General features: G+C 57.7%; 1 protein-coding gene across 2 annotated transcripts; it reads left to right on the forward strand.

Moving 5' to 3' along the window:
• The first annotated feature begins 671 nt into the window (after nt 1–671).
• PI4KB (phosphatidylinositol 4-kinase beta) lies at nt 672–27,664 on the forward strand. Of its 2 annotated transcripts, XM_069878613.1 has the most exons (12): nt 672–775; nt 7,500–8,469; nt 18,331–18,375; nt 22,210–22,437; nt 23,033–23,260; nt 23,419–23,528; nt 23,899–24,003; nt 24,613–24,736; nt 24,823–25,088; nt 25,243–25,375; nt 25,583–25,703; nt 27,269–27,664. In XM_069878613.1, exons 2-12 carry the CDS (start codon nt 7,528–7,530, stop codon nt 27,448–27,450), a joined length of 2,484 nt encoding a protein of 827 aa, XP_069734714.1. In that variant the 5' UTR covers nt 672–775; nt 7,500–7,527; the 3' UTR covers nt 27,451–27,664. The 2 variants fall into 2 exon arrangements, with proteins under 2 accessions (XP_069734714.1, XP_069734715.1); XM_069878614.1 differs by lacking the exon at nt 18,331–18,375 and having other exon boundaries at nt 27,269–27,652.
• Nucleotides 27,665–27,762: the final 98 nt, after the last annotated feature.

Genomic DNA, 27,762 nt, shown 5'->3' on the forward strand with positions numbered 1-27,762 from the left:
GACCACGCCCGCCTCTCTTCTCTGGCCACGCCCCCTTCTCTTGCCCCGCCCCTCTCCTCTTGCCCCGCCCCGCGGCCGCTGCCCCTGCGCTGTCTCGGGTTCCTCCGGGCCGGCAGGGGGCGCTGTCGCGCTCAGGTTCCTCCGCGACGGCAGGGGGCGCTGTCTCGGGCTCCTCCGGGCCGGCAGGGGGCGGTGTCTGGGTTCCTCCGGGCCGGCAGGGGGCGGTGTCTGGGTTCCTCCGGGCCGGCAGGGGGCGGTGTCTCTGGTTCCTCCGGGCCGGCAGGGGGCGCTGTCTCGGGCTCCTCCGGGCCGGCAGGGGGCGGTGTCGCTGGCTCCTCCGGGCCCGCAGGGGGCGCTGTCGCGGGTTCCTCCGGTCCCGCAGGGGGCGCTGTCGCGCTCGGGGTCCGCTCTGCCCCGTCCGGCGGCGCCGCGGGCCGGGCCTGCGCCTCCCCCGCCGCCTCCGCCCGGTGCCCCGCAGGTGAGGCCCCGAGGCCCCCACCTCCACCCCGGTCCCGCTCCGCGCCCGGCGGCCTCGTCCCCGCGGGCTCGGCGGCCTCTTGGGGCGGTCCCGGCCCGGCCCCTTCCCGGGAGCCGCCGCTTCGGCCTCGGAGCGCAGCGAAATCCTCGTCAGCGCGTCCCGTTGTCTCTCTCTCTCTCCTCCCGCAGCCGCCCGCTCGTCCCGGAGCCCCCCCCGGAGCCGCTGCCCACGATGAGCCGCCCGGAGCCGCGGCGTCCCCGACCGGAGCGGCGGCCGCGCGGGAGGCGATCGCACCAGGTACGGCGGCTCGTCCTGATCCGTCCCCGGCCTCCTCCCCCGCCGCGATGCGGCCAGAACCCCCGCCGGGGCCTTCCCGGGAGCCTGCTGCCTTCCCGGGGCCCCGCTGCACCGCCCGGGGGGAGCCCCAGCCGGGCTCCGGTGGGGGCGGCGGGGGAGCAGCACCGGGCCGCGCAGTGGGGTCCCTGGAGGGTTTGAACCTGGGCCACCGCGGCTTTGGGGGCTTTGTCACCCCGGAGCTGACCCTGCAGCTGTTCTTCCTGGGCTTTGACACCCCTGAGCCCTCCCTGATTCCATTCTGCTTGGGCTTTGACACCCCTGAGCCCTCCCTGATTCCATTCTGCTTGGGCTTTGACACCCCTGAGCCCTCCCTGATTCCATTCTGCTTGGGCTTTGACACCCCTGAGCCTCCCCTGATTCCATTCTGCTTGGGCTTTGACACCCCTGAGCCTCCCTGATTCCATTCTCCTTGGGCTTTGACACCCCTGAGCCCTCCCTGATTCCATTCTGCTTGGGCTTTGACACCCCTGAGCCCTCCCTGATTCCATTCTGCTTGGGCTTTGACACCCTGAGCCTCCCTGATTCCATTCTCCTTGGGCTTTGACACCCCTGAACGGTCCCTGCGTCCGTTCTCCCTGGGGAGGTGGCTCAGTCCCCATCCCTCGAGATGTTTAAAAGCAGGGGAGATGAGGTGCTTGGGGATATGATTTAGTAGTGGACACGTACAGCTGGAGTTGATGATCTCAAAGGTCTTTTCCAACCTAACGATTCTATAATTCTATGCACCTTTACCACGGGCTGCTGATCCCTCTATGCCTTCCCCCCTAAAACTTCTGTTTCAAGTCAATAGCGACTTCAGGCAAAGGATTGCTAAGTAGTAATAATAATTATTAATCACTGCCTTGCTCTTCCCTTTAACCCACGTGAATCCTGGAGGAGGAACTGGGTGGGAAATGTGCTTTTACCCAGTGCTGTCGTGCTGTGTTCAGTGCTGGCTGTAACAACAGGGGCTTGTTGGCACTTTGGAGGTTTTGAACACCCGTCGGGGACTTCAGCACAAAAATCCTGGGAGCTCTGAGCAGTCTCGGTGTGGCCCCGGGGGGCTCTGCTCCTGCCGTGTCAACCCTGGGCCTGGACTGAACCCGCTGTCTCTGCTCAGTGGAGTTAAAAGTTTCTAACTTCTCGCTGCGGAATCCGAATGGGATTTCAGTCCTTAACTCTTTAACTCACAGCTGATTTGCCATCACGCGGTTCGGAGTCTGCGTTTGGATCAGCAGCAGAGCTGCACTTGGAGTCCGACCCAGGGACGTGGGCTCCTGCCTTTCCTCCTTCCAGTTTCTGTCGCGTCGGGACAGTCGCTTTGGCCAAGGGCTCAGACGTGGCTGGGGGTGACGACAGCGCCTGGAAACAGGGAATTTGCCTACAGCCAGGAGCGTGGGAACATCCAGGCTCACGGTGCTGTGGGATGATGGGGAGAAAGGAGCTCCCTGCGGAGGCTCGAGGGCTCGGTGTGCTCAGAAACGGGTTCCTGGTGCTGGAAGGGTTTGTCCTGTCTTGTTCAGGGGTTGTAATCGGTGCTTATCAGGGGTGGGGACGAGGGAAGAGGCCACCAAATGTTGGATGTGTTTGAGTGACGCTGCCTTGGGGTGGGCTTGTGAGGTGCTTCCCCGCCACGTGATGCCTGGAGCAGCTGGAGCCACCTCTTCCAGGGGCTGGAGGCCCCTCAGATGAGGGAGGTTTCGGTGCTTCTGCAATTATCGCGGGGTTCTTTTTCACACGGGGAAGTTAATTTGTAAGTAAATCTCTGGGTTTGACTCCTTCCCGTGGGGCCGTGCTGTTTGCGGAGGAGGAAGGAACGAAGGGAGCGCTGGCGGGGTGTTTCGGGGCTGGCAGGCTGCGGCTTCCCTTCTTCCCAGCGCCTCTATCCCTGGGAGGAGGAAAAGCTTCCTAGGAACGATGCCACGAGGGGAAATGATAAACAGTTTGCTGTGTTTGGAGCAGGGAGTTAGAGGCAAAGTGGAGAGAGACGAGAGGCCAAGGAGTGCCGGGAGCTGCTCCTCGCTGTGCCATGTGGTTTGCATCCTCCTGCTGCATTCCTTGGCTCTTGGTTTATTCCGGATTTGGGGACGAGTCGTTGCTCCGCTCTGCGAGCCTCTTCTCCCAAGGGATAGGGGACAGGACGAGAGGGAATGGCCTCAAGCTCCACCAGGGGAGGGTCAGGCTGGACAGCAGGAAAAAAATTTTCACAGAAAGGGTGATTGGGCAGTGTCCGAGGCTGCCCAGGGAGGGGGTTGAGTCCCCTTCCCTGGAGGGGTTTAAGGGCCGGGTGGCCGAGGTGCTGAGGGACATGGGTTAGCGATTGATGGGAATGGTTGGACTCCGTGATCCGGTGGGTCTCTTCCAACCTGGTGATTCTAGGATTCGGTGATTGTATGGTTTTCACTGTTTTGGGAACACAGGCTTGGTGGAACACAGCTCGTTACTGGGATGTGGAGTCCTTCCCGTGAGAGCATCACGGTGAGGCTGACCTGGAGCCAAGCATCCTGCGTCCCATCCTGGTGATGAGCTAGCGAGCCCTGCTGCTGCGCGAGGGACCAGGATGGGTTTGCAGAGCCAAGCTGTGAGCGAGTTTCTTCCGATGCTGTTTCTTCCAGTGGAGCATTGCTCAGAGCCTGCTGATCCGTAAGGAATCTGCTGGCCCAGCATCTCCAGGCTTTGAGGTGCTGCTTGAGGCACCGAGCTTGTCCTGCGCTTGGTCCGTGTCCCAGGAAAGGCTCTCGGAGGCCGCTCCGTCGCGGGGTGGGTGCGCTGAATGGAGGAGCCCATGGTCCAGCGGTCCCTCTGGCTCTGCTGCAGGGAATCTGGCTGCCCTTTTCCCTAAAAATCCATCTCTGTTGCTTTCCCACTTTGCCCTGGTACAGCAGGGTGGGTTATGCGCCGAGTTTGTCCGTGGGGGATGTTGGGAACCTGGAGTTTCATTTACGTGAAGCGGAGGGAGAGCTGTGCAGTGTGCAGGGCTTGGATCCACTCCAGCCAGGTGAGGAGAACCACTGTGGCGGTGCCGAGTCTCTCCTATAAGGGGATTTTGGACTTGAAAGAGAACACAGCACCCTCCAGGAGGAATTATTTGCCCTCCCCTCAGCGTGAGCGGAGTTTGGCACCGTCCTGTGTGCCTCAGTTTCCCCAGTTGCATGGAGTTGCTGTGTTTGCAGCGGATTGGAGGGATGATCTGGGAAGCAGGGGAACCTCTCAGGGAAGCTGGGCCTCTCCCCTTAGTACAGCGAGGGCCTCGGAGAGCGCGTGCTTCTCTGGCCTCCAGTGCTGTGATGATGTTTCCAGCCCACATCCCAACCCGTGAGGCCTTCCCAGAGGCACAGCGAGATGCTGAAGGCCGCCAGTGCTGAGCAAAACAAAAAATAACAGTGGGTAATAGAGACCAGATGTCTCGATGGAGCTTCGTCCCGGCTCGTGGTCCTTTGCCAGAGCAAATATTTCCTATTCAAGTCAGGCAGGAGCGAGAGTTCACCCTTTTCTTTCCTGAAAACCCACAGCTCCGTTCCTGTCGATGTCCCTCTGCTTTTGTCCCTTCCCGAAGGGACTCTGCTCCCACGTCGCTGCACTGACACGTGGCTGTTCCCTCGCTGCTCCATCGGCAGTTTGGGTGCTCATCGGGGCTTCCCTTTATTCCTGATTTAATCACCAACTCCAGGGCTGCTCCGCCAGGGAGAAACTTGGCCCGTTATGGTTGTGGGTGGAGGATGAGCTGCCTGGGTTCAGCCCGGCCTGTTTTCCAGAAGGGATTGCTTCATCCCGTGGAGCTGGTGGGGGTTTCATCCCTGCCAAGACCCGAGGGTTGGAGCTGCGGAGCTCTGAGCCTCCAGAGGTACGGAGCGTTGGGATACGATTGACCGATGGTGCTGTGAACCATGGGAAAACGTGGAGGCGTGCAGGAGGCAGGGGGGAATTCCCTCGCTGGGATTTTTAGGGAGCGCTCGGAGCAGGGGATTGGCCTTGGTGGGCTCTGAGCAGCCCCATCGCCGAGATGGCAAGGAAAAGGGCGGCTGTGTAAGCGCTGAGGGGGCTGAGGAGCAAAATAATGGGAATTAAACCAGCCGGCGCTGCACGGATTTCCAAGCTACGCCGGCAGCGCAGAGGTAACCTGGAGTCCGTGGGTGGATTTATCTTGCGCAGTTCCTTAATCCAAGTTTAACCCACTCAGCAGTTGTGAGCTCCGAGCTCTGGCCGCCGCGTCCTCCACGGAGCAGAGCCGGGGCGCGGGGGCCCAGGCGAGGGTGGCGAAAGGAGCAGGAGTTCGGGAGCGTCTCATGCCTGCATCGACTGCACCGCGCAAGCCGGCTGCCTCGGAGTCACCCGGATCCCTCGCGTGAGTAGGTCAGGTCAGATCCAGCCTCGTGTGTGGCCGTGGAGAGGGTGTAATGGCCCGGATTGCACCAGGCTTTTCCTGTGTGGATACAGGGAGGGAGCTTTACCGGGTTCCTGCGCTCTTTCCCTCCCTCTGCAGCCTGGCAAGGGGATGTCCCTGCCTTTCCCTGCGTCTTGATAAATGAGTTATGGCTGGAAAAGGCTTTCCAGGCAACCAACCTGCCCGGGATTGCAGGTAATTCCGCACCCGCTGCATGGAATCGGTTCTTAATCCAGTTGTCTTGATGGGAACGCTTGACAGAGCCCAGAAGGGCTGGCACAGAGTTCCGTGTGACTCTTCCTTGGACCCGGCTCCTCTCCCTCCGTGCCTCTGCACATCCCGCCTCGCTGAGGGATCCCCTCTTGACCGCAGTGGTGTTCGTTTAAAAATCCGATCCTCTGGGGCCAGGCTGAGAAGGAAAAGCTCCTTCCTTCGGCTCGCAGGGTCTTTGGGATCTGATGCCCACAAGTATGCGAGGCATGCGGGATTTGTGCCGAAGGGGCCGGCGGGCACAGAGGGGAGCACAGAGGGGAGCGTTGTGCCTCGCTGCCGTGTGGAGGGGTGAAAGATGCTATTCATGCCGGCCAGCTCGCTGAACTTTGGTCGGGCTCTGTTCTCCGTGGAGCAGGAGCTTAAGCGCTTTGGAAACAGGAGGAGGAAAGCTTGCTGGGAAGCGGCGCTGGCGTCGGGATGCACCGGCTGCGTAGTAACTCGCTTGGGATATTTGGAATGAAATGCTGGGGGTTTCCTCTATTCTCTCTTCCTCCCGCGCCAGGAGCCGTGGCTTCTTGTGAAAATGAACAGATAAAACGAGGGCATTAAATTAGTGGGGAAATATCTCGGTGCAGGATCCTTCAGGGGTTGGGATTGATGGGGAAAGGGCAAGCGGAAAATTGTCCCATGCTCTTTTCCAAAGACAATCGTGTTTCCCCACTGTGCTGGATGTGAAAAGCAGGAGGGGATTGGTGATCGCCTGGCAGTGCTCAACCTCTGAGAGGCCTTGTGCCCTTCCGCTGGTCACGAGCTGCCAGGCTGGAGCTGGAGAGCATCCGAGGGAAGTGGCCGGAGCTGTAGGAACGGTGCTTGGCTGGATGGAGCTGCTGCTTTTATTCCTAGAGGGTGATTTTGCTCAGCACCAGCCGCCTGTTTTCCTGCCGATGTCTAGAGATGCCCCACTGCTCTTTTCATCAGGATGGGAAACCAGGAATTCTGTTCAATTGAAACTGTTGAAGAGGCTAGAGCCAGAGATTCTGAGAGTGATGAGGGTCCTAGGGCTGCTTAGTCTGGAGAAGGGGAGGCTGAGGGGAGACCTCATCGCTCTGCGCAGCTCCCAGAAAGGAAGCTGGAGCCAGGCAGGGGTCAGGCTCTGCTCCCAAGCGACGAGCGATGCGATGAGAGGAAAGAGCCTCGAGTTGTGCCAGGAAGGGTTAGATTGGATATTGGGAAGGATTCCTTCATGGAAAGGATTCTCGGGCACTGGCAAAGGGGAGTCCCCATCCCTGGAGATGTCAGGGATGGTTTAGTGGTAGTCAGGTACAGTTGGACTTGATCTCAAAGGTCTTTTCCAACCAAACGATTCTATGATTCCATGATCCCTCATTTATGTTATTTTTACAGTGTAATTAAGCATTAAGGGTTTGCGATCTGGGAATTGGTGTCAGGACTTGGGAAACAGGGACCTTGCTGTGATGCTCAGTTCTTGCCCTGGCTCTCAGCTCGCCATCACCCAGCAGGGATTCCATCCCAGAGGGAACTGAGCAAGAGTTGAGCATGGGTTGGACTCGATGATCCAGTGGGTCTTTTCCAACCTGGTGATTCTATGATTTTGTGGGGATAAACCTCGTCTTCCCTAGCACAAAGTGGAACAGTCTGTGCCCTCTCCTCCTGAGCATTAGAAGCCCGTTGGGGCAGAGGGCATAGAGCAACCTGGTTCGTTCTTCTCTCCCCACTCTCATTTTTGACTTGCTCAGTTTTTTATCGTCATGGTAACAGGTAAGAGGGATGTTTTGTGGAATGGCTGGTAGGTTCTCGTGGCTCTTTCCAGTCTGAGGAGAAGGAGCAGATGGAGACCTTCAGAGCCCATTGGGAGCCATGCAGCATTGCACTGGCCTGGCTGCTGTTGGACACATTGGCTTGGGACGCCTTCCTTCTCCTTCCAGAAGGGTTTGCACCAAACCTCATCTCAGCCGTCTGTGTCCCTCGAGCTGTTTCCCAGGATGGATTCCCGTTTTCCCACCTTCGGGCTGAAGTCTCCTTGGCAGGCTTTGTCCCTGACTTCTTTTTCTCTTGCTTTCCTTTCAGCTTTGAAGCGCGCAGCCCCGCTGCTGCCATGGGAGACTCTGCGGCAGCCCCGGCCCGTGGGACAAACTCGGAGCCAGCACCCGGCTCAGCGCCCCAAGGGAATGGCGGGACGTCCCTCAGTGTCATCACGGAAGGCGTCGGGGAGCTGGCGGTCATTGACCCCGAGGTGGCCAAGAAAGCCTGTGAAGAGGTCCTGGAGAAAGTGAAGCTGATGCACAGTGTCTCCTCTGACAGCGTAACGAAGGCGGCCGATGGCAGCGAGGCCAAGCGCGTCCCGTGGACTGCGGCAGATCTGGCCAACGGAGACATCGGGGAGGGCTGTGAAATCAAGTGCTTGGACGACCCACCTGACACGGCCTCCAAGATCCAGGAGGAGGACGAAACTGCGGCCAACACAGTGAAAACCGCCCGCAAGCGGCAGAAGAACAACTCCGCCAAGCAGTCCTGGCTCCTCCGGCTCTTTGAATCCAAACTCTTTGACATCTCCATGGCCATTTCATACCTGTACAATTCAAAGGAGCCTGGCGTGCAGGCTTACATCGGGAACAGGTTGTTCTACTTTAGGAATGAAGATGTGGACTTTTACCTGCCGCAGCTGCTCAACATGTACATCCACATGGACGAGGACGTGGGTGACGCAATCAAGCCCTACATCGTGCATCGCTGCCGGCAGAGCATCAACTTCTCGCTGCAGTGCGCCCTGCTGCTGGGCGCCTACTCCTCGGACATGCACATCTCCACCCAGCGACACTCCCGTGGGACCAAGCTGCGGAAACTCATCCTCTCGGACGAGTTGAAACCAGCTCACAAGAAGAGGGAGCTGCCGTCGCTGAGCCCGGCGCCCGACATGGGGCTCTCCCCTTCCAAACGAACTCACCAGAGGTCCAAGTCGGACGCCACCGTCACCATCAGCCTGAGCAGCAATCTGAAGCGCACAGCCAGCAATCCCAAAGTCGAGAGCGAGGAAGAGGTAATGTTGGGGCTCTCCGAGGCTCAGGAAGGGATGCGCCAGGGCTGTACGTGTGCGGTTCGTTCCCATCTCGTAGCTCCCCCTTTCCCGCAGAGTTTTTATTTTATCCCAGTTGCTGCACATTTGTGAAGTTTTGACTCCTGTGTCCCTATGGAAGCTGACAGACACCGGTGGGTGCTGGGGCTCCGGAGGGGTGGTTTTCCTGGTGTTGAGGGAAGCAGGGACATTAGGTGACTTCAAGGTAAGGCAGAAAGGTGAGTCGGGAGGACAGAGTTGCTTCCTGCACTCCTGAATTCCCACGTGATTTGGGCAACCCGGCCGGTGTCTTTGTTTTGCAATCCACAACCTTGCGATCGCTGCTGGAATCTGGTTTTCTCTTGTCCCAGCTTGTTCAGATTTAGAAAGGATGAGGTTTATCTGCAGGCAGGAAAGGCCCTGGGAGCAGGACGGGAGCAGGCAAACCCGTCGGCTCCACCACGCCTGCGCCCCAACCGGGACGAGCTTCCAGAGCGCACACCCCACTGGCCGCAGGACCAGGAGCTGCAGACGGGGCTTTGTCTGTGGCTGTTGTCCTGAGCCAAGCTCAGGATTTCTTTCAGCTTTGGATTTCTGCCTCCTTTCCATAGCTCCAAACTGGGGGAAGCCGGGCTTCCCCAGCTGGAGGAGCCGGGTTGCGTGCAGGCACCGCGTCCAGTTTCCAGGGCTGGGCGCGAACGTGGTTTGATGCCAAAGCAAACAACGATGAAAGAGGTGAACCCGGGCGCACGTGCGGTTCTCCAAACCCCGGGGCTCCCGTGGGATTTGACATGTTTATGTTTAAGTGTCAAAAAGTTGTTGGCACAAAGCGGCTTCGGTGCTGAGCTGCCGTACTGGTGTGGGCTCCAAGACCCCCCGTGCCCGGTGAAGTGGGAACTGAGAAGCGAGTGCTCCTCCCAAAGGGAATGCAGGTCATCCACGGCCCGCAACGCTGCTTGGAGCGGCGTCTGGTGCAGTGGGGACGTGAGACTGGAGGGAAAAGAGCTGGGAATGGGAATTTTCTATGTTGCTGCGTCAAGACAGTGGGTTTCAGGGTGCGTAGCGGCCTGGGATGGCAAGAGGTGCGAGGGTGCTGAGTGAGGAGGGGCGAGCGGGTGTCAAATGCGGATTTTCCAAGTGGTGCTCATGGAAAGCCAGCAGTTTTGCTTCCCTGCCCAGATTCCAGGATCTGGAATGCTCCCTTGGGGAGGTTGTTCACCTCTCCAGCTGGGATGGCTCCACAGTCCAGGAATGGCTCACAAAACCTCACTGCTAAAGGTCTGGTCCCAGCAAAACTTCAGCAGCTTTGAATCAGCCAGACTCGATGGGGAATCATCCCTGTGTCTCATGCGGGTGAGACCTGGAAGCCGATTTCCCTGCAGCTCTGTCTGGACACAGAGATCTCATGACTGTTTCATAATAATGGAGCGTTTCTTGGCTTTCCTGCCTTGCCCGAGATTCCCCCTGTCCCTCGGCTTCACGCTGGGCTGTAAATCATTGGAAGGGGCCTCCTGGTTTCCTGCCTGGTGCCAGTCTTGGGGAAGGCTCTTTTGGATACAGACTTGAAGAAGGATTTGGAGGTGCGAAGCAGCAGCCGCCTGGGCTGGTTTCAAGCTCAAACCACCCTGTCGTGCTCCCCACAGCAAACGCCTCGCTACAAATCGGGGCCGCAGGATTCACAGATGGGTAATGAGTCTCCTATCTCTTCCCGGTGGAAAAGAACCAGCTGCTGGAGAGCAGGATGTGCCAAGGCCTCTCCTGCTCCTGCTGGCTGCAGCAGCTTGGATAACAGAAACCGGAGCTTCCCATGAATGATGGATGAAAGCGGCGTTGCAAAGGGGTTCTCGTAGCAAAGTTTGGGATGGATTTTATTCCGGAGGCTGAGCTGTTCAAACGGGCTCGGCAACAGGGATACGGGAGGCACCGTAAGGACTTCTCTGGCCTCCCAGTATCCCCAGCCAACTTACTGGAGTGGTATGATTTTAAGTGCTGGATGTTATTGCCTCCTGTTGGGGAGCAGCGATCCCTGGAGCCAGGCAGGTCTGGTGTGAATGCCAGCACATTCTGGAATTCACAACTTTAATGCACAAGCTGGTTTCCCCTCAGCCCAGTAACCCAGCGAATGTCTGGGTTACATTGCACTGGGGCCAGCACTGAGCTTATTCCCCAAATTTCCTTAAACTGGAAGTTTTCCAGCAATAACCTCTCCCGTGTGCTTCTCTGGGCATCACATTATTCCCTCTGCATGCTCCGTCTCTGCTGCCAGGTCCACACCATCCAGCCCTGGGTTGGGAAGCGGTTTCTGCCATGCCTCGAGAAACATCGGCTTCTCTCTCCGTAGAACATTGCAAAATCCAAATGCAAACTGGGAAGGCGATTATTCAGATTAAGGTAGGCTGCAATGCTGGAATCTCCTTCCCGAGCGCTGCCGGCAGTGCTGGTGTTTGGCTGTTGCTCTTTCCCGTCTTAAAAAACCAAAGAAAATGGGTACAACCCAGGTAAAATCCAACATTTCTGGAGCTGCCCTGTGGTGCCAGCGCTGTGTCCCTGTGCACGGCGCACGGAGAGCTGTGTGGACACGGATGAGTTGTTGGCTGGGTCAAACCCGCTGAGTGCAGGGGTCGGTCCCAGCAGAGGAGAGGAGCAGAGGGTGGAGGAAGCGGCATTGACAGAGAAGTTGGCTCTTTCTGGTCTGTGACAGGAGGCTCTAGAAGAGCAGGAGGAATGGAATAAACCCTGGAAGAGCCATAGGGTGGAAGAGCTGGAGCGCTGGGCACCCAGTGCCTTGGCAGGCAGGTGTAGATCGGAGATCTGTGCCAGAGGGATGGGTCCAGTTTCTGGCTCTTAATGGTTCCTGTATCCTTGCTGGCCCTCGGCGCGTGCCCAGATCCCTGCCATTCCCAGACCCCTCCTGTTGTGGGATCCCTGCCATTCCCAGACCTCTCCTGTTGTGGGATCGCTGCCATCCCAGACCCCTCCTGTTGTGGGATCCCTGCCATTCCCAGAGCAGCCAGCTCAGACCCAAGAGCAGGCATTAATGCTCCTTAGGAAAACAAAGTCTGTGTGGGTTTGAGTGAGGGATGGCTCGTAGCAAAGTCTTTGGTCACTCTGGGGTGAATCTCCTTGCCCCGTGGTCGCCAGCAGCCACGGTGCCTTGTTCCTAGAGGAAAATTCTTCCCACTGATGTCTTTTATGTTCCAGTTGTCCCTTTGTGCTGTACAAAAACCACATTATCAGGCAAAAGAAGCTTTAATTCAGGTGTCGTTTGTGTTGTGGGGTTAAATCCTCACCAGGCAGTATGTCCATAACGATGTTCCACAAAACGGAATGGTGTAAAGGTCTTTTGTGTTACTTTTCAATTCATACAAAGGGCTGCAAAGGAGAAGCTGCAAACTCTGATCCCCTGTTGTCTCACGTCCCTCCAGTGCAGGGACTCATCCTCTCTCTCCCTGGTTTCCAGGAGGTGGTTGCATTTTGCTGGGGTCCAGGGGCTCCTGTTCTCTGAGCCATTTACATCCAAAGGGTGGATTAAATGTGCCAGGCTGCCCGGCATTGGATTTCCCACCTGAGGAACCTGAGCCCCAGCGGGGAGCTCGCTGTAACCAAATGCTGGAAGGCAGGGGAGCAGGGATCAGTGTTTCACTGGAGGAGACGGTCTGAGTTGTCTGGTTGCGGGGTCCACTGCAATGGGAGAAGGAGCACTGGGCAGCAAGGCAGTGGGGTTGGACCAGGGGCCAGGAGGGGACCTCGCTGGGGTGGGAGCTGCCATGGGGACTTTGCATTGGGCTCACAGAGCTGCAGACAGGGACCTGGAAGCCAAACCTCCTCCAGGGCAGAGCAGCTCCTTACACTGCAGCGAAACGACAAAGCTGGTGAGGGGGTTGGAGAACAGGCCTTATGAGGAGCAGCTGAGAGAGCTGGGGGGATTTAGCCTGGAGAAGAGGAGGCTGAGGGGAGACCTCATTGCTCTCTACAACTCCCTGAGAGGAGGTTGTGGAGAGGAGGGAGCTGGGCTCTTCTCCCAAGGGCCAGGGGACAGGACGAGAGGGAATGGCCTCAAGCTCCACCAGGGGAGGGTCAGGATGGACATCAGGACAAAATATTTCCCAGAAACGGTGATTGGGCAGCGTCCGAGGCTGCCCAGGGAGGGGGTTGAGTCCCCTTCCCTGGAGGGGTTTAAGGGCCGGGTGGACGAGGTGCTGAGGGATATGGGTTAGTGATTGATGAGAATGGTTGGACTCGATGATCTGGTGGGTCTTTTCCAACCTGGTGATTCTGTGATTCTGTGATTCTATGAAACCATTCGTGGCAGAATTCCAGCTGGGTGAGAAGTGGAATTCATAGAATCATAGAATAACCAGGTTGGAAGAGACCCACCGGATCATCGAGTCCAACCATTCCTATCAAACACTAACCCATGCCCCTTAGCACCTCGTCCACCCGGCCCTTAAACCCCTCCAGGGAAGGGGACTCAACCCCCTCCCTGGGCAGCCTGTTGCAGTTCCCAATGACCCTTTCTATGAAGAATTTTTTCCTAATGTCCAGCCTAAACCTCCCCTGGCAGAGCTTGAGGCCATTCCCTCTTGTCCTGTCCCCTGTCACTTGGGAGAAGAGGCCAGCACCCTCCTCTCCACAACCTCCTTCGAAGCAGGGAAAGTCATTGTGCTGTGTGATCACCTTCCTTCTCCCATGTCCTATGGACCTCGAGCCTTGCTGGCTTTGGAGCGGGTGGTTTTTAAGGATGGCTCATCCATATGCCCAGCAGGATTTGTTGTGAGGGCGCAGCGAGGCCTCGCTAGAGCCTGCATCGGGGGGATTTGCTGCCTCAACGGGTTTTGCTGCTTGTGCAGCGTGTGAACACCAATACCTCTGCTCCTCCTTGCTGGTGCTGAGCAGGGGCAGCACCTTCCCTGTGGTTCCCCACCGCTCTCGTGGATGGATGAGGATCCTGGGACTCTGTGCTCCCTGGGTTTGGCTCAACCAGCATTTGCAGCGATGAACGTGCCCGGGATGCTGCTCTGCCGCACTCCTCACATTTCTCAGGGCTGATGCTTTGGGAAACCATTTTCAGAGGTGAAGCTGGGATGGCTTTGAGCTCTCTCACACTCTGGTTTTCCTGGCAGGCTGGGGCTTGTGCCAGGCTCCAGCACTTAGCCCTTTATCTCCCCAGGAGCCACACTCTGACCCCAGCGTCCCCGCCAGCGTGGCAGGATGCAGCACCGAGGGTGCTGAGGAGCTGGGACCGAGACAGCCCGTCGTGGGGTTTAAGTAATTTCAACGTTAGGGCAGATGCACTAGACTTTGGAGCTTGGAGCCTGCACCTGGATCAAGCAGGGGATGCTCCCGGTGCCTCCGTCTGCCTCCCACTGGGGTTTCAACTCCTGAACCTTTGAAGGTGGGAAGAATAAATCACACCGAGTGCCTGCAGGGGGGTGATTCATCCCTCAGATGCATTCATGAGCCAAGATCAAAGTTCAAAACAGGCAGAGCAGGGAGGGAAAACCCCTTCTTTTCATTTATTTTCACCCACTGGCCTGAAACTGTCTGTCTTAAATGGGAATTGCTGCAACTGCAGGTCTGCACCCAGCGCAGCCCAGAGCTGGGATGGTGGAGAGAGACTCTTAGAATCGTAGAATCACCAGGTTGGAAAAGACCCATTGGATCATGGAATCCAACCATTCGATGATCCGATGTGTGGTCTTGTGTCCGTGCGAACAGAAATGTTTGGCTGAAATGGTTCCACGAGTTCAAGTGAAACAATTTTAATTGGACAACTGCTAATTGGATAATCGGTGAAGAATCTGGGCTGCCTGCCGGGAGGGGAAGCTGGAGATGCCAGCGCCTCGCAGTTGATGCGGGGCTGTCGCGCATGGATGGGTGGGGAGGGTGAGTGAAGCTTTTGGGCAACGTGAGAACTACCCACAGTGTTGGGGGTTTGGTTTTTAACCGCAGCGTCAGCGTTCTATTGAGAAGCAGAGCAAGGGTTTGTCTGCAAATCTGCGTTTCAGCAGGGGCTTGCTTATTGGAGCCTGGGTGCTCGCAGGTGACACCTGGATTTGAAAGCTGCTTTTTAATCAAGGTTCATAGAATCACAGAATCACCAGGTTGGAAGAGACCCACCGGATCATCGAGTCCAACCATTCCCATCAATCACTAACCCATGTCCCTCAGCACCTCGTCCACCCGGCCCTTAAACCCCTCCAGGGAAGGGGACTCAACCCCCTCCCTGGGCAGCCTCGGACACTGCCCAATCACCCTTTCCATGAAATATTTTTTCCTGCTGTCCAGCCTGAACCTCCCTGGTGGAGCTTGAGGCCATTCCCTCTCGTCCTGTCCCCTGTCCCTTGGGAGAAGAGCCCAGCTCCCTCCTCTCCACAACCTCCTCTCAGGGAGTTGCAGAGAGCAATGAGGTCTCCCCTCAGCCTCCTCTTCTCCAGGCTAAACCCCCCCAGCTCTCTCAGCCGCTCCTCTTCTTCTCCAGCCCCCTCCCCAGCTTCGTTGCTCTTCTCTGCACTCGCTCCAGAGCCTCAACGTCCTTCTTGTGGGGAGGGGCCCACAACTGACCCCAGGATTCGAGGAGCGGTCTCCCCAGGGCCGAGGCCAGAGGGAGAAGAACCTCCCTGGCCCTGCTGGCCACGCCGGGTCTGATCCAAGCCAAGATGCCCTTGGCCTTCTTGGCCCCCTGGGCCCCTGCTGGCTCCTGTTCAACCAACCCCCCCAGGTCCTTCTCCTCCAGGCACTTTCCAGCCAGACTTCTCCTAGTCTGTAGCACTGTCCAACAAGGCCATCCCTGGTCTGTTACTTTTCAGTCCACAGCCCTGCCCTGCCCTTGCCATTTCAGCCTGGAGAAGAGGAGGCTGAGGGGAGACCTTCTTGCTCTCCAGAACCACCTAAAAGGAGGTCGCAGAGAGGTGGGTGTTGGCCTCTTCTCCCAAGTGAGAGGTGATGGGACGAGAGGGAACGGCCTCAAGCTGCACCAGGGGAAGTTTAGATTGGACATCAGGAAAAACTTCTTCACAGAAAGGGTTCTCAAGCCCGGGAACGGCTGCCAGGGTGGAGGTTGAGTCCCCATCCCTGGAGGGGTTTAAAAGGTGGCGAGATGAGATGCTTTATTAGTGGACAGGTACTGTTGGAGTTGATGATCTCAAAGGTCTTTTCCAACCTAGTGATTCTGTGATTCTGTGATCTGGGGTGTGCAGGAAGCGTTGGCCTTTTCCCTCTGGAACGGCACCTCCGGCAGTGCTGGCAAAGCTGCACAACCTGGTCGAGCTCGTTCCCCTGCTGCAACGAGAGCAGCGGGGCCGCCAGAGAACTCATGCCAGCGCTGCCGTGGGAAATCACTGCGGGGCGGTGCAGACCCGTGACGGGGTCAAAGCTGGGAGCTGGCACCCTTGGGATGTGGCACCTTTTCCTGCTCCTTCCAGCCCAGTTTCCCAGGGAAATGAGTCTCTTGTGATCCTTGTCTCGTCCAGCAGGAAATTCCTGAAGTGTTGACCACAGCGCGGAGGAGCGAAATGCTGCTGAGTTTCCTCACGCAGTGCCAAATTGCCGGCTTTGCAGAGGTTTGTGCCCCTCGCGAGGGGACACTCGAGGTGTTGCAGGGAGCTTCGGGGCGCCTGGAAGCTGTTGCAGGGAGAGGAAGGTTTGAGGGATGCCAGATGCGTCTGGAGGAACCCAAACTTTGCTAGGTCTTTTCAGAAATCATCAGATATTGGTTTGAGGCCCCAAAATGCCTTTTCATGGACTGGCAGCGGGTCCGGCTGTCCTGCTGCGTCCCGGGAAATAAGGAATGATGGGGACTTCAGGCGGCTGCAGTGGCTCATCCTGCAGCAGTGTCCTTGGGGTGAAATGAGTGGGTCCAGACCAAGCTCGGTCCTAGATTTTCCTGTCCTGGCAGCTCTTCAGCCTTTGGAAGGCGGGGAGGAAGCCGCCCACACTGTGGTGTGGCTGGAATTACAGGCAAGTGGGGAAGAACCAGCTCCAGACGTGTCCAGAGATGCTGAGATGATGCCAGAGGGTTAGACACTAAGCAACGAAGTAGGATGCACTTAATTCCCCTTCCAGATTTGTTATTCCTGCTCTCCAGGTCAAGGCCTAGTGGTGCCAGCAGGTATTGTCACTCCCACCCGTGTGGTGAGCAGGTACCAAGGCGCAGCAGGTAATGAGGCGCAGCAGATACTGGAGCCTTCCCTGAGAGGAGGATGAGAGATCTCAGCCGTGCTCCGTCCCGGGAGGGGTTTAGTGACAGATCTAGAGCTGAGCCTTGAAGGAACTCAGCTTCCCAGGCCCTGAGCTGGCTCCGACTCATCGGAGTGAGGGTCAAACCCATGTTGTGTCTGAGTCCCTGTTGATACGGGCACCTCCTGTGGGTCTTGGGCTCCTGGAAGCTGCCTGGTTCAGCTTAGGTACCGCCAGCGCTGTTGGTTGTCTTCAGGAAAACCAAAGCTTTACCAGACTGAGCCGTGGGTTTGCCTGGAGAGTTCGGATGCAGCAGCAGGAGCCCTGGATTTACTCTGAGCTGGTTCCTGCTGATGTTCCCGGCTCCGTGGGAGGCTGCTGCAGGTATTCTCTGCTGTGCTCTGCAAGCAGGACAGTTTCCTGGTTAGAAAATCAAGGTTTCCAGCAGGACTGAAGTCCTAACAGCATCTCAGGAGCTACGTGTGAAGCCATCAGAGCACAGAGGCCGCGCACAGCAAAGGAGAGGTCGTGTGTGACCTTGGAAGTCGGGGATTTGAGACTTCCTAAATCCGAGAGGAATTTCAATCCCCTGCCCTCAGTTGCTGCAAATTGGCTCAGCTTTAGTGGAACAGGCTCTGTCTGATGCCTGGCGCTGGGTGGTTTTCCTGGTGAGCCTCACTGGGTCCCAGCACCATCAGGATTTTCGTGTGGTCAGGCAGAAGCGATTACTTTAATGCTGTTAATTTCTCACAGTGACACTCAGCCTGGTGGAATTAGCAAATCCCTGTAATTAACCCCAAACCAGAGCTGTTTGTTTGTTTCTTTTCGGGAAGCAGATTTTAATATCCAATTACGCACCGTTCTCAGGGGTGCAAAGCTCAATTATTGTCGTTTTTTTACATAAAAGTAATGGATTTCTGGGCTGGAAGCATCGCGCTGCAGGAATTGTGGGATGTGGGGCCGGAGGTGGAAGTAGCTGTTGAGGGGGATGCACAGAGCAGCTTCCAGTGGCTGCTGGGAAACGCAGGCAGTGCCTCCTGCAGAGGCCAATAGGAGCTGCCTCATCAGCTTGACCCTGGAAATAGCTTAATTATTGGATTTTTTAATCCTTAGGGAAATTTCCATGGGTTCGTTTCATCTGCGGAAACTGGAGTCTGAAGCAGAGCCCCGGGGGAGAGAAATGAAGTGGATTTGTTGACGGAGAAAGGCTGGGTTTGGGGATCACCCGGAGCATCCCTGTCCTTGCGGCTCCGGGCACTGTGGCTGCTTGGAGCCAGGGAAATCAGAACTGAAATCTTGGTTACCCAGCTGGTTAGGGGATGGAAATGGAGAAAATCTGCTGGGGTTTTGTGGGCCATTAGCACTCGAATCTGCTCTTTGGTGCCACCACGAGTCCCTCAGCTGAAGAAGACGTCGGCTTACATCCGTGAAGATGTTGCCGTGTTGCTTTGGAAGATTCTGTGCTGGTTGAGGCGCCACTTTCTGTCCAGGGGTAAAAGGCAGCAGAATTGCACTGGGGTGGGGGAATCAAAACCGTTTACTGAATCGTGATGGTTGTGAACCTGGAGCTAAACTGTTGCTTTTTCTCCCCTTCTCCCTCCTTCTCTCTCCTGTTAAACAAACTCCCCCCCAAAACCTGCCACCACCCCCTTCTCCTCCGTTTCCCAGGAGCTCTCCTCCAGTACGGAAAGTCTCGATAGGTCATTCTCTCCCGTAAGTGCCCCGTTTCGCTCCTGTGCCCGGCTGCCTGCTCGCCTGCCACAGCAGCATTTCCTCTCTGCCACCCCAATCCCAAACGCCAGCTCCCCCCGATGCTCTGGGAGCCACCCTGGTCCCCAGCGGCTCCAGCAGCCGCGCCACAAAGCCAGCAGCGCTGCCACCGCGGTGCCAGCTTCATCCGAACCTTCCTCGCTTGTTTAAAACACAGAAGCTTTGGGTAAATTCGCTTGCACTGGCTTGGCTAAAAAAAAAAAAATAAGCAAAAAGATCAAGGGGCCAGGAAGGACCCTGGGTGCTCTTTGCCCCCCAAAACCAGGCAGCGAGGGAGAGGGGAACCCTGGCAGCACCCAGAGCCGTGGAGGCCGGGAGGGACCTGGCTGCTCTGCCAGGGCCGAGGAGTCACTGAGCTTTGTGCGGCGGCGGCCGCAGACGAAAGAGGAAATGCTGTTTCCTTGAATTTCACTTCCAAGTTCTCTGCCAGATGGGATTTAATTTGCTTTTCCCACCAATCATCAGTTTTCCCTCTCTGTGTGTTCAACTTTGGTCTTTCAATCAAACCCCAGTGTTTCCCTGATGGAGCGTTTTTCTTTCAAAATGAGCTTTTTCCATTACTATTTTGTTCCACTCAGTAGCATCTCCCTCCTCTGTGTTGCTCGCCTGCCCCAGGGCAGGTGCTCTCCGTCTGGGATTCCCAGTGGGCTCCCACACATTGGATGTGTAGTCCATGATCAAAACCACATCCCGGGCCGTGGTGCCTTATGGAGCCGGAGCTCCAGAGTGGGATTTGTGTGGGGAACTCTGGGCTTCTTGGCCTTTCTAATGAGTTATTTGATGCATTCCCAGCTCTCATCCTTCCGAGGGGTCACATCCATCCGTTTTACTCCCGGCACAGGCAGGAACATGGATGTCACGGTCACGCACAGACACGGGGCGTGAGGCTCTCACCCCCAGGTCCACCCCGACACAGGCTTCTCTGCTCATTTTTATCACCCTCCTCCAATCCCACTCTTTCCAGAGGTGCAGGGGACAGCAGGACGCTCGGGTGGCCACGGGTGCTGGGGTTTGGGTGGGAGACAGGACACCGGGCCCCGAGTCCCAGTTTGCCACCCAGTGAGTTGGTTTGTTTCCTCCCTGGTCAAGCAGCAGCGGCAGCGACGCCTCCTCCCCGTGTGGCTTTTTGGGGCTCCGTGTCGACCGAGCTGTGGTCAGGAGCGTCCTCGCAGGCTGTGGGATGGTTGTTGCCATCGTCTCCTCCACCTTCACTGTGCCACGCGTCTCACCCGCTCCTCTCCCCGGGCCCAGGAGCTCTTTTCCTCGTGGCTTTACAGACCCAAGTTGTTCATGGTTATTCCAGTAGCCAGGTTCTCTCCAGGCGTTCCTGCTGCGTTTCTAAACCCAGCGCAGGAATCTGCACCGAGCTGAAGGATCAGGTTGTCTGTAAACCACGCTGGGTATCAGTTTTCGGAACCGATGCTGGAATCCTCGTGGCAGGCGGCTGAGCTGAACAGCTTCCAGCTCCGCTTGGATCTGGAGCAGCCGTGGTGTTGCTGTGTAAAGCTCGGAAATGAGGAATTGTGGTGGTTTGAGAGGCAAGACCTTGGGGTGAGAGGAGGGAGCAGCAGAAAGGCAGCTGAGGCTGGGAAGAATAACCCCCCCTGGAGATGAACCCTCCTGGGTTTTGAGCTGCTTAACCCTTGGCCAAGTGTGATGGCCTTGCAGAGCTGGACCAGCTGTGACCCTTCCCTGCCTCCCGATGCTGCCGGCACCGCTCCAAAACCACCAGCCGAAGCTGGAGCTCCCTCCTCTCGTGGTGCTGGAACCGGGAACAGATCTGAGCGTCAACCCTGCCCGCTCCTGGGAAGCGGTTTGAACCCTCGCACAGAGAAGGACGCTGGAGTGGGTCTGAGCCAAACATAAGCACAAGCCCTGCCCAGTTTAAGAGCAGGACTATTTTGTTTTCCTGGGCTGCCAGGGAAATGTTTTGCTGCCATAGGAAGGAAAGGGCAGAAGGTAAATATTTGCGTCGGCTCAGAGCGGCAGAAGGATCCTCCAGGTAGCTGGAGATGGGAAGAGTCTCCTGTCCTCGTAGCTCTGAGCAGTGTCTGTGTGCCAGGCACCCTCCGGCCAGGATGGAGACAGCGTTTTCCTCTGGCAGCTTGGCCAGGGACAGCTCTGCCTCAGCCAGTGCTCTTCTCCAAAGCTGCTTCTCCGTGACAGGGTGCAAAACTCCCCATGCTGAGCCCCTTATAAAAGCGAAGAGCAGAGCAGCACGTGGTGGGCTGGATGCCTCCAGAGCAGGACAGGATGGGGAGGACATTCCTGGCCACGTGTTTCTGGCTGGAGGAGTCAAGACCTGAAGGTTTGCAACCACAGCATGGACGTTGGAGGAGCAGGGTGGGTCAGGAAGGTGATGGGGCGCTCCCACGGTTGGCACGGCTTCACCCTGCTCGCTGTGGAACACAGAAAAGGTGCCTCAGAAGACAGTTGGGGATCCCTGGAGAAGAAGGGGTTTAAAAGCTGCCTATGCTTGGGAAGAGGTTGGAACCAGGAGGACTTTGCTCATGGGCTCCTCCTGCTCGTGGGCACCTTCCCACCTGGGCACGACCCTGAGTTCCCACCCGGTGACTCTCATTAAGTCGTTCTGTCAAGCCAAGGAACTGATGGAGACCTCGGAGCGGGTGAGGGGGAACAGGGCTGGTTTGGTGACATCAACTCTGCCAAGCCTGGATCAGCTGGAGAGCTGGGGCCTTCAAGACCCCGGGGTCTCATGGAAGAGCCATCAGTAGGAGCATCCTTGGAATATCATTCTGCTTTTGGTAGAAATTGGATTAAATGCAATGGAGCAAAGTGGTCCTGGAGGCCAAGGAGTCACTGGGGCGCAGGGTGGGCTGGGGGCCAGAGGCAGAGCAGGGGCTGGATGGGACCAGGTGCTTCCCAGCCCGTCAGGTACAGGATATTAGCTGGGGAAAAGCTTTAAACACCCTTCTCTGCCTGGTAGGAGCTGTGCAAAAGCTTCCCCCTGTCCCGAGGGCTCCTCTGCTGCCCGCACAAGCGAGGAGGAGAGCGGAGGAGAGGACAGGAGGGATGTTTTTCGAAGGATTTTTGACATGGACTACAGATACGAACGATTTCCCACCCCACCTTTCCCAGAAGGGAACCACCAGACTGATCCTTCCTCTCTTTACCATCCCTTTATTTTGCTGTGCAGACGTTCCTGGCTCTCCGGTGTTTTCCTTTGCTTCCTTTTCTCACGCTCCGTAGCTTTTTGCATGTGCATCTCCAGCATGATTGTACCGTGACCACTTGGCAAGTTTAATTCTGCATCTGGAATGGCCGAATCAGCTGCAATCGTTGTTTGTTCTGATTTAAACACTTCGAAAAGTCGAGTGGAGAGCTCGCCTTATGCCACGGGGTGCGGGGGCTTCCCAAAATCCCGCTTTGATTTTTTGCAAAATGATTGGATTGAGCCACAATCGAGGCTTCGGGATGAGGATACAACAAAAAACCCAGCGCGGAGGTGGGGAACGTGGCTGATTACCCCCGACCTGGGCTCCAGTTGGGATGTCGGCTCCTCCGGGGCTGAGGATTTCTTGGATAGCCCAGCAGGAGAGAAGAAGTGCTTTGCTCCTGCCCGGATGATGAGCCCAGCTCTCCAGTTACGGGAGCATCACCCGAGAGTTGGGAAGAGGGTGGGATGGGGAGAGCCACATCCTCTCTCTGGAGATTATCCCAGTGTTTTTAGACCGTGGACTCGGATTGCAAAACCGCTAGTGTCTTATCAGCCCGCTGCCTTTGTAACGCTCTCTCCTTCTCCGACCCCTTTTTCAGCCTGTCAGACTCGCCCCCGAGAGGGAGTTCATCAAATCCCTGATCGCCATCGGGAAGCGCCTGGCCACCCTGCCGACCAAAGAGCAGAAGACCCAGCGGCTCATCTCGGAGCTGTCGCTGCTGAACCACAAGCTGCCGGCGCGCGCCTGGCTCCCGACGGCCGGCTTCGACCATCACGTGGTGCGGGTGCCCCACACCCAGGCAGTCGTCCTCAACTCCAAGGACAAGGTACGAGTGGCTGGAGAGCGGTTTCGCCTTGGAAGGCGGGTTCTTCTCCTTGGTGCAGTCCCCGTTTGGGTGCTGAGCGAAATAAATGTGCTCAGGGCATTGGAGCAGGGTATGTCCTTGCGGCCCCGGGGTGCAGAGGGTTCTGTTAGTGCTTCCAGAGCTGGAATTGGTAGGGAGAGGGATCTTCTCTTGCCCAGAGCAGCAGTGGCTCCTCCATCCCTGGAGGGGTTCAAGGCCAGGTTGGATGAGGCTTCGAGCCCCCACTGCGCTGGGAGGTGTCCCAGCTCACAGCAGGGGGTGGGACTGGATGGGCTTTGAAGTCCCTTCCAACCCAAACCAGTCTAATTCCATGATCAGTACAGGCAGCTGAGAGGGAGAGACGCACCCTGTGGAGAAACCGTCCCTGAAACGTGCACTTTTGGAGTCCGAGGCGTTCCAGCCTTGACTTGAGGGGCTGCTCCACATCTGGAAAAGCCCAACTCTGCCCCTAAAACCACGCACCAAAGCAAAAGGCGATGAGATGTCAAAGGGGAGAGCATTGTTCTGCCTCCTGCAGTGCCCGTGCCTTTCTAATGCTTGCGTTTCCTCCCCCCAGGCTCCCTATTTAATCTACGTTGAAGTGCTTGAATGTGACAATTTTGACACAGCGAATGTGCCCGCTCGGATCCCCGAGAACCGCATCCGGAGCACGCGCTCGGCCGAGAACCTCCCCGAGTGCGGGATCACGCACGAGCAGAGGACCAGCAGCTTCACCACCGTCCCCAACTACGACAACGATGATGAGGCTTGGTCTGTGGACGACATCGTGGAGCTGCAGGTGGAGGTGAGGCTGGGTTTGTCCCTTGCTGCCGCGGCACGTGCTGCCCGGCACGGCAGCATCGCAGGATGGGAAGGTCCTTCCAGGCAGCGGTGCCATCCCAGCTCCTGGGAATCGCGTTTGGTGGCCGCTACATCCCAGCTTTTGTGCCTTTCCCCTCCCAGCTGCCAGAAATCCACACAAACAGCTGTGATAACATCTCCCAGTTCTCCGTGGACAGCATCACCAGCCAGGAGAGCCGTGAGCCTGTGTTCATCGCTGCTGGAGACATCAGGTGAGGCCGGCGTGGCCGGAGCAGCTCAGGCAGGGGTGTTGCTGGCGTGGGTTATGAGTTCAGGTGTAAAAAGGACAGGGTGCGAAGTTTCCCTGCTGGATTCCCAGAGAAAAAACATCTGCATGGATAAGGAGGGGCCATGCAAACTCCGGGCAGCAAAGTTTGTGAGAGCTCTAAATAAGAGATGCTCCAGCCTGCTGCAGCTTCCCCTGCACAGCCACTGGCATCTTCCCCGCCAGCAAAGCTGTGGATGTGGTGTTGGTGTGGGATTTGGAGTGAATCCGGGAGCTTTGTAAAGCCCTTTGCAGCGAGGAGGCTGTGGGTGCGCGTGGGGATGCTGCGTTCTCCCTCAACACTGGGTTTTCCACAGGCGACGGCTCTCGGAGCAGCTGGCGCACACCCCCACCTCCTTCCGGAGGGACCCTGAGGATCCGTCCGCTGTCGCCCTCAAAGAACCCTGGCAGGAGAAAGTCAGGTAGGGCTGCTCTCGGCCTTGCACGGACCTTGTACGTCCTGGAATTTGCTCTGTGATTTGCCCAGGGAATAACTGTGGCCGTGGCATGAGGCCCTGCTTGTCCCCCGGCTGTGGGCTCGGAGGAGGCAGAGAGCAGCGAGTGGCGGCTGTGCCGGAGGAGGGAGAAAATCCGTGGCAGATTTGCTGCTCCTGGGTTCAGCTCTGAGGGGCTTTGCCACGTATTTATAGGCCTCTCTGACGTCAGACGAGTTCAGCCTGGCCCGAAATAAACTCATTCCTGTTCCAGCCCCCAAATTTCTCCATGAGCAAGGCAAAGCCCGCTGGGTTTGGGGTGGTCTTGTCCATGGTCTGGTGGAACCCTTCCCTCCTGGGTGAACCAGGGAGCATCAATTCCCTTCCCTGTTCCCAGAGACGGGTTGTGGCTACGGTTGGATGAGGGCCTGGTGTGTGGTTCTGGCAGTCCCGGGCCCTGGAGCTCACTCTGCTTCAGCCCCAATCGGGATGAGCCCGGCCGCTTCCCTTGCTCCTGAATCCCTGATCTGAGCCCTCCAGGCTGTCTTGCTGCCCACCCTCCCCTTCCTCACGCTCGGCCGTGCCCGTTCCCTGCAGGAGGATCCGCGAAGGGTCTCCCTACGGCCACCTGCCCTCCTGGCGCCTCCTCTCCGTCATCGTCAAGTGTGGGGACGACCTGCGGCAGGAGCTGCTCGCCTTCCAGGTCCTCAAGCAGCTGCAGGTGAGACGGGAGCAGGGGCTGCGCCGGGGGCTGCAGCCACGGGGGCTGCGCCGGGCCCTGACGGATTCTCTTGCTCCCTCCCGCAGTCCATCTGGGAACAGGAGCGTGTCCCGCTCTGGATCAAGCCATACAAAATCCTCGTCATCTCTGCCGACAGCGGCATGATTGAGCCGGTGGTGAATGCTGTGTCCATCCACCAAATCAAGAAGCAATCCCTGCTTTCGCTGCTAGATTATTTCCTGCAGGAACACGGCAATTGCAACACGGAATCCTTCCTCACAGCCCAGCGGAACTTCGTGCAGAGCTGTGCTGGTTACTGCCTGGTGTGCTACCTCCTGCAGGTCAAGGACAGGTGGGTCCCGATGCCAGAGGAATCTCTTCTGCTGGGATTTGGCTTTTCCTCCCTGGATACAGCAGGGAAATCCTGGCAGCAGGGAGTGCTGCGGCTCCCAGGGCCACGCACGCGCTCGCAGAGTTGGATGGAGAACCCTCCCCTCTCCCCGCAGGCACAACGGGAACATCTTGCTGGATGCGGACGGACACATAATCCACATCGATTTCGGGTTCATCCTCTCCAGCTCCCCCCGGAATCTTGGCTTTGAGACATCAGCCTTCAAGCTCACCACGGAATTTGTGGATGTACGTGAGCAGGGGATGGGCTCGGGGGGTCCCACAGCGTCGGGTGAGACAGCCAAGCCCTCGGCAGCCAGCGGGGCCTAACTTAGACAAGTTACATTCCCTAAAATATTATAATATCCCACCCTCCTGCCGCCAGTCCCTCTGCTCAGAGCTTGCTGTTGTCCTGAAGCTTCTGTGCCTGCTGCCCACACGGCTTCTCCCTTCCAGGTGATGGGCGGGCTGAACGGGGACATGTTCAACTACTACAAGATGCTGATGCTGCAGGGGCTCATCGCTGCCCGGAAGCACATGGATAAAGTCGTGCAGATCGTGGAGATCATGCAGCAAGGTAAGGGGAGACGGAGGCCCCGGAGCCAGCTCCTTCCCCCGGGGTGCCACGCTGGGGTCCGGGCTGCAAAGAGCATCACCCAGAAGCAGCTCTGTGACCCTCGGTGCGTGGAGAATTCCCAAGGTCTGGAGAACCTAGAGGAACCTTGCACTGAGAGAGGCTCTTGCACCGAGAACCCTGTTGGGTTCTAAAAGGGGCTCTGGACACTGAGCCCTGTGAGGCTGAGGGGAGCCGTGTCGGAGCTGTGAGCGCCACATGGCTCAGAGCGGCTTGGCCAGAGCAGGGTGGCAGAAAGGGAGCGTCTCCCAACCCTCCGTGGCCTCGCAGAGCTCACAAGGTGAGGGGCATCCATGCTGCACCACGGAGCCGGAGGGGAGTGGGAAGATGCCCATGGAAGGGGCCAAGCACCCGAGAAGCCTCAAACACACCTGAGGGAAGAGGCCGATGTTCCCTCCATCCATAAATCATAGAATCATAGAATCAGTAGGTTGGAAAGGACCCACCGGATCATCGAGTCCAACCATTCCCATCAATCACTAACCCACGTCCCTCAGCACCTCGTCCACCCGGCCCTTAAACCCCTCCAGGGAAGGGGACTCAACCCCCTCCCTGGGCAGCCTCGGACACTGCCCAGTGACCCTTTCCATGAAATATTTTTTCCTGCTGTCCATCCTGACCCTCCCCTGGTGGAGCTTGAGGCCATTCCCTCTCGTCCTGTCCCCTGTCCCTTGGGAGAAGAGCCCAGCTCCCTCCTCTCCACAACCTCCTCTCAGGGAGTTGCAGAGAGCAATGAGGTCTCCCCTCAGCCTCCTCTTCTCCAGGCTAAACCCCCCCAGCTCTCTCAGCCGCTCCTCTTCTTCTCCAGCCCCCTCCCCAGCTTCATTGCTCTTCTCTGCACTCGCTCCAAAGCCTCAACATCCTTCTTGTGGGGAGGGACCCACAACTGACCCCAGGATTCGAGGAGCGGTCTCCCCAGGGCCGAGGCCAGAGGGAGAAGAACCTCCCTGGCCCTGCTGGCCACGCCGGGTCTGATCCAAGCCAAGATGCCCTTGGCCTTCTTGGCCCCCTGGGCCCCTGCTGGCTCCTGTTCAACCAACCCCCCCAGGTCCTTCTCCTCCAGGCACTTTCCAGCCAGACTTCTCCTAGTCTGGAGCTGCTCAGGGTTGTTGTGCCCCAAGTGCAGGACCCGGCATTTGGCCTCGTTAACCCTCCTGCCGTTGGTCTCAGCCCATGGATCCAGCCTGTTCAGATCCCTTTGGAGCCTCCCGACCCTCCAGCAGATCCAGCTTCCACCCAGCTTAGTGTCACCCGCAAACTTGCTCAGGGTGCATCGATGCCTTCATCCAGGTCATTGATAAAGACATCGAACAGGGCTGGACCCAGCCCTGAGCCCTGGGGAAAGGCGCCAGCGTCCTGTGTAGCCACAGCCGGGGGGTCCCTGTGCTGCCAACCAGCCGCGGCGCAGGTGGCAACGGGAACATCCCGGCTTTTGGAGGCCACCAAGCACTGGGGCTGCGACTCCTCTCGCTCCCCCTGTGCCAACCTGCCGTTTCCCTTCCTGGCAGGGTCGCAGCTTCCCTGTTTCCACGGCTCCTCCACCATCCGCAACCTGAAGGAGCGGTTCCACATGAACATGACGGAGGAGCAGCTGCAGCTGCTCATCGAGCAGATGGTGGACGGCAGCATGCGCTCCATCACCACCAAGCTCTACGATGGCTTCCAGTACCTCACCAACGGCATCATGTGATGGACACCAGCCTCCCTCTCCCAGAACGGCTCCGCGCTCCCAGGCCAGAGCTTCACCCCCGGGAAAGAGGGTTCGGTCCTCAATGGTAACAAAGGCCAAGCCTCAGCGTCTTCCCGGGGCGGCCAAGACTCCTCAACAAAATGAATTAAGGGAAACTCAAGCAGTGGAAGCAGGAAAAACCCATTGTGGAAATGGAAGCGGAGCGGATCGTGCGGTAACCGTTGCTGCCTGGGGCACGGGGTCCAGCGGCGACAGGGGGAACGCCAACGAGGGCCCCCCTGTCAGCATTCCGGTGTCCGTGAACGCTCCCAC

Source organism: Phaenicophaeus curvirostris, chromosome 29 (genome assembly GCF_032191515.1).
Source record: "Phaenicophaeus curvirostris isolate KB17595 chromosome 29, BPBGC_Pcur_1.0, whole genome shotgun sequence".
NCBI lineage: Eukaryota > Metazoa > Chordata > Aves > Cuculiformes > Cuculidae > Phaenicophaeus > Phaenicophaeus curvirostris.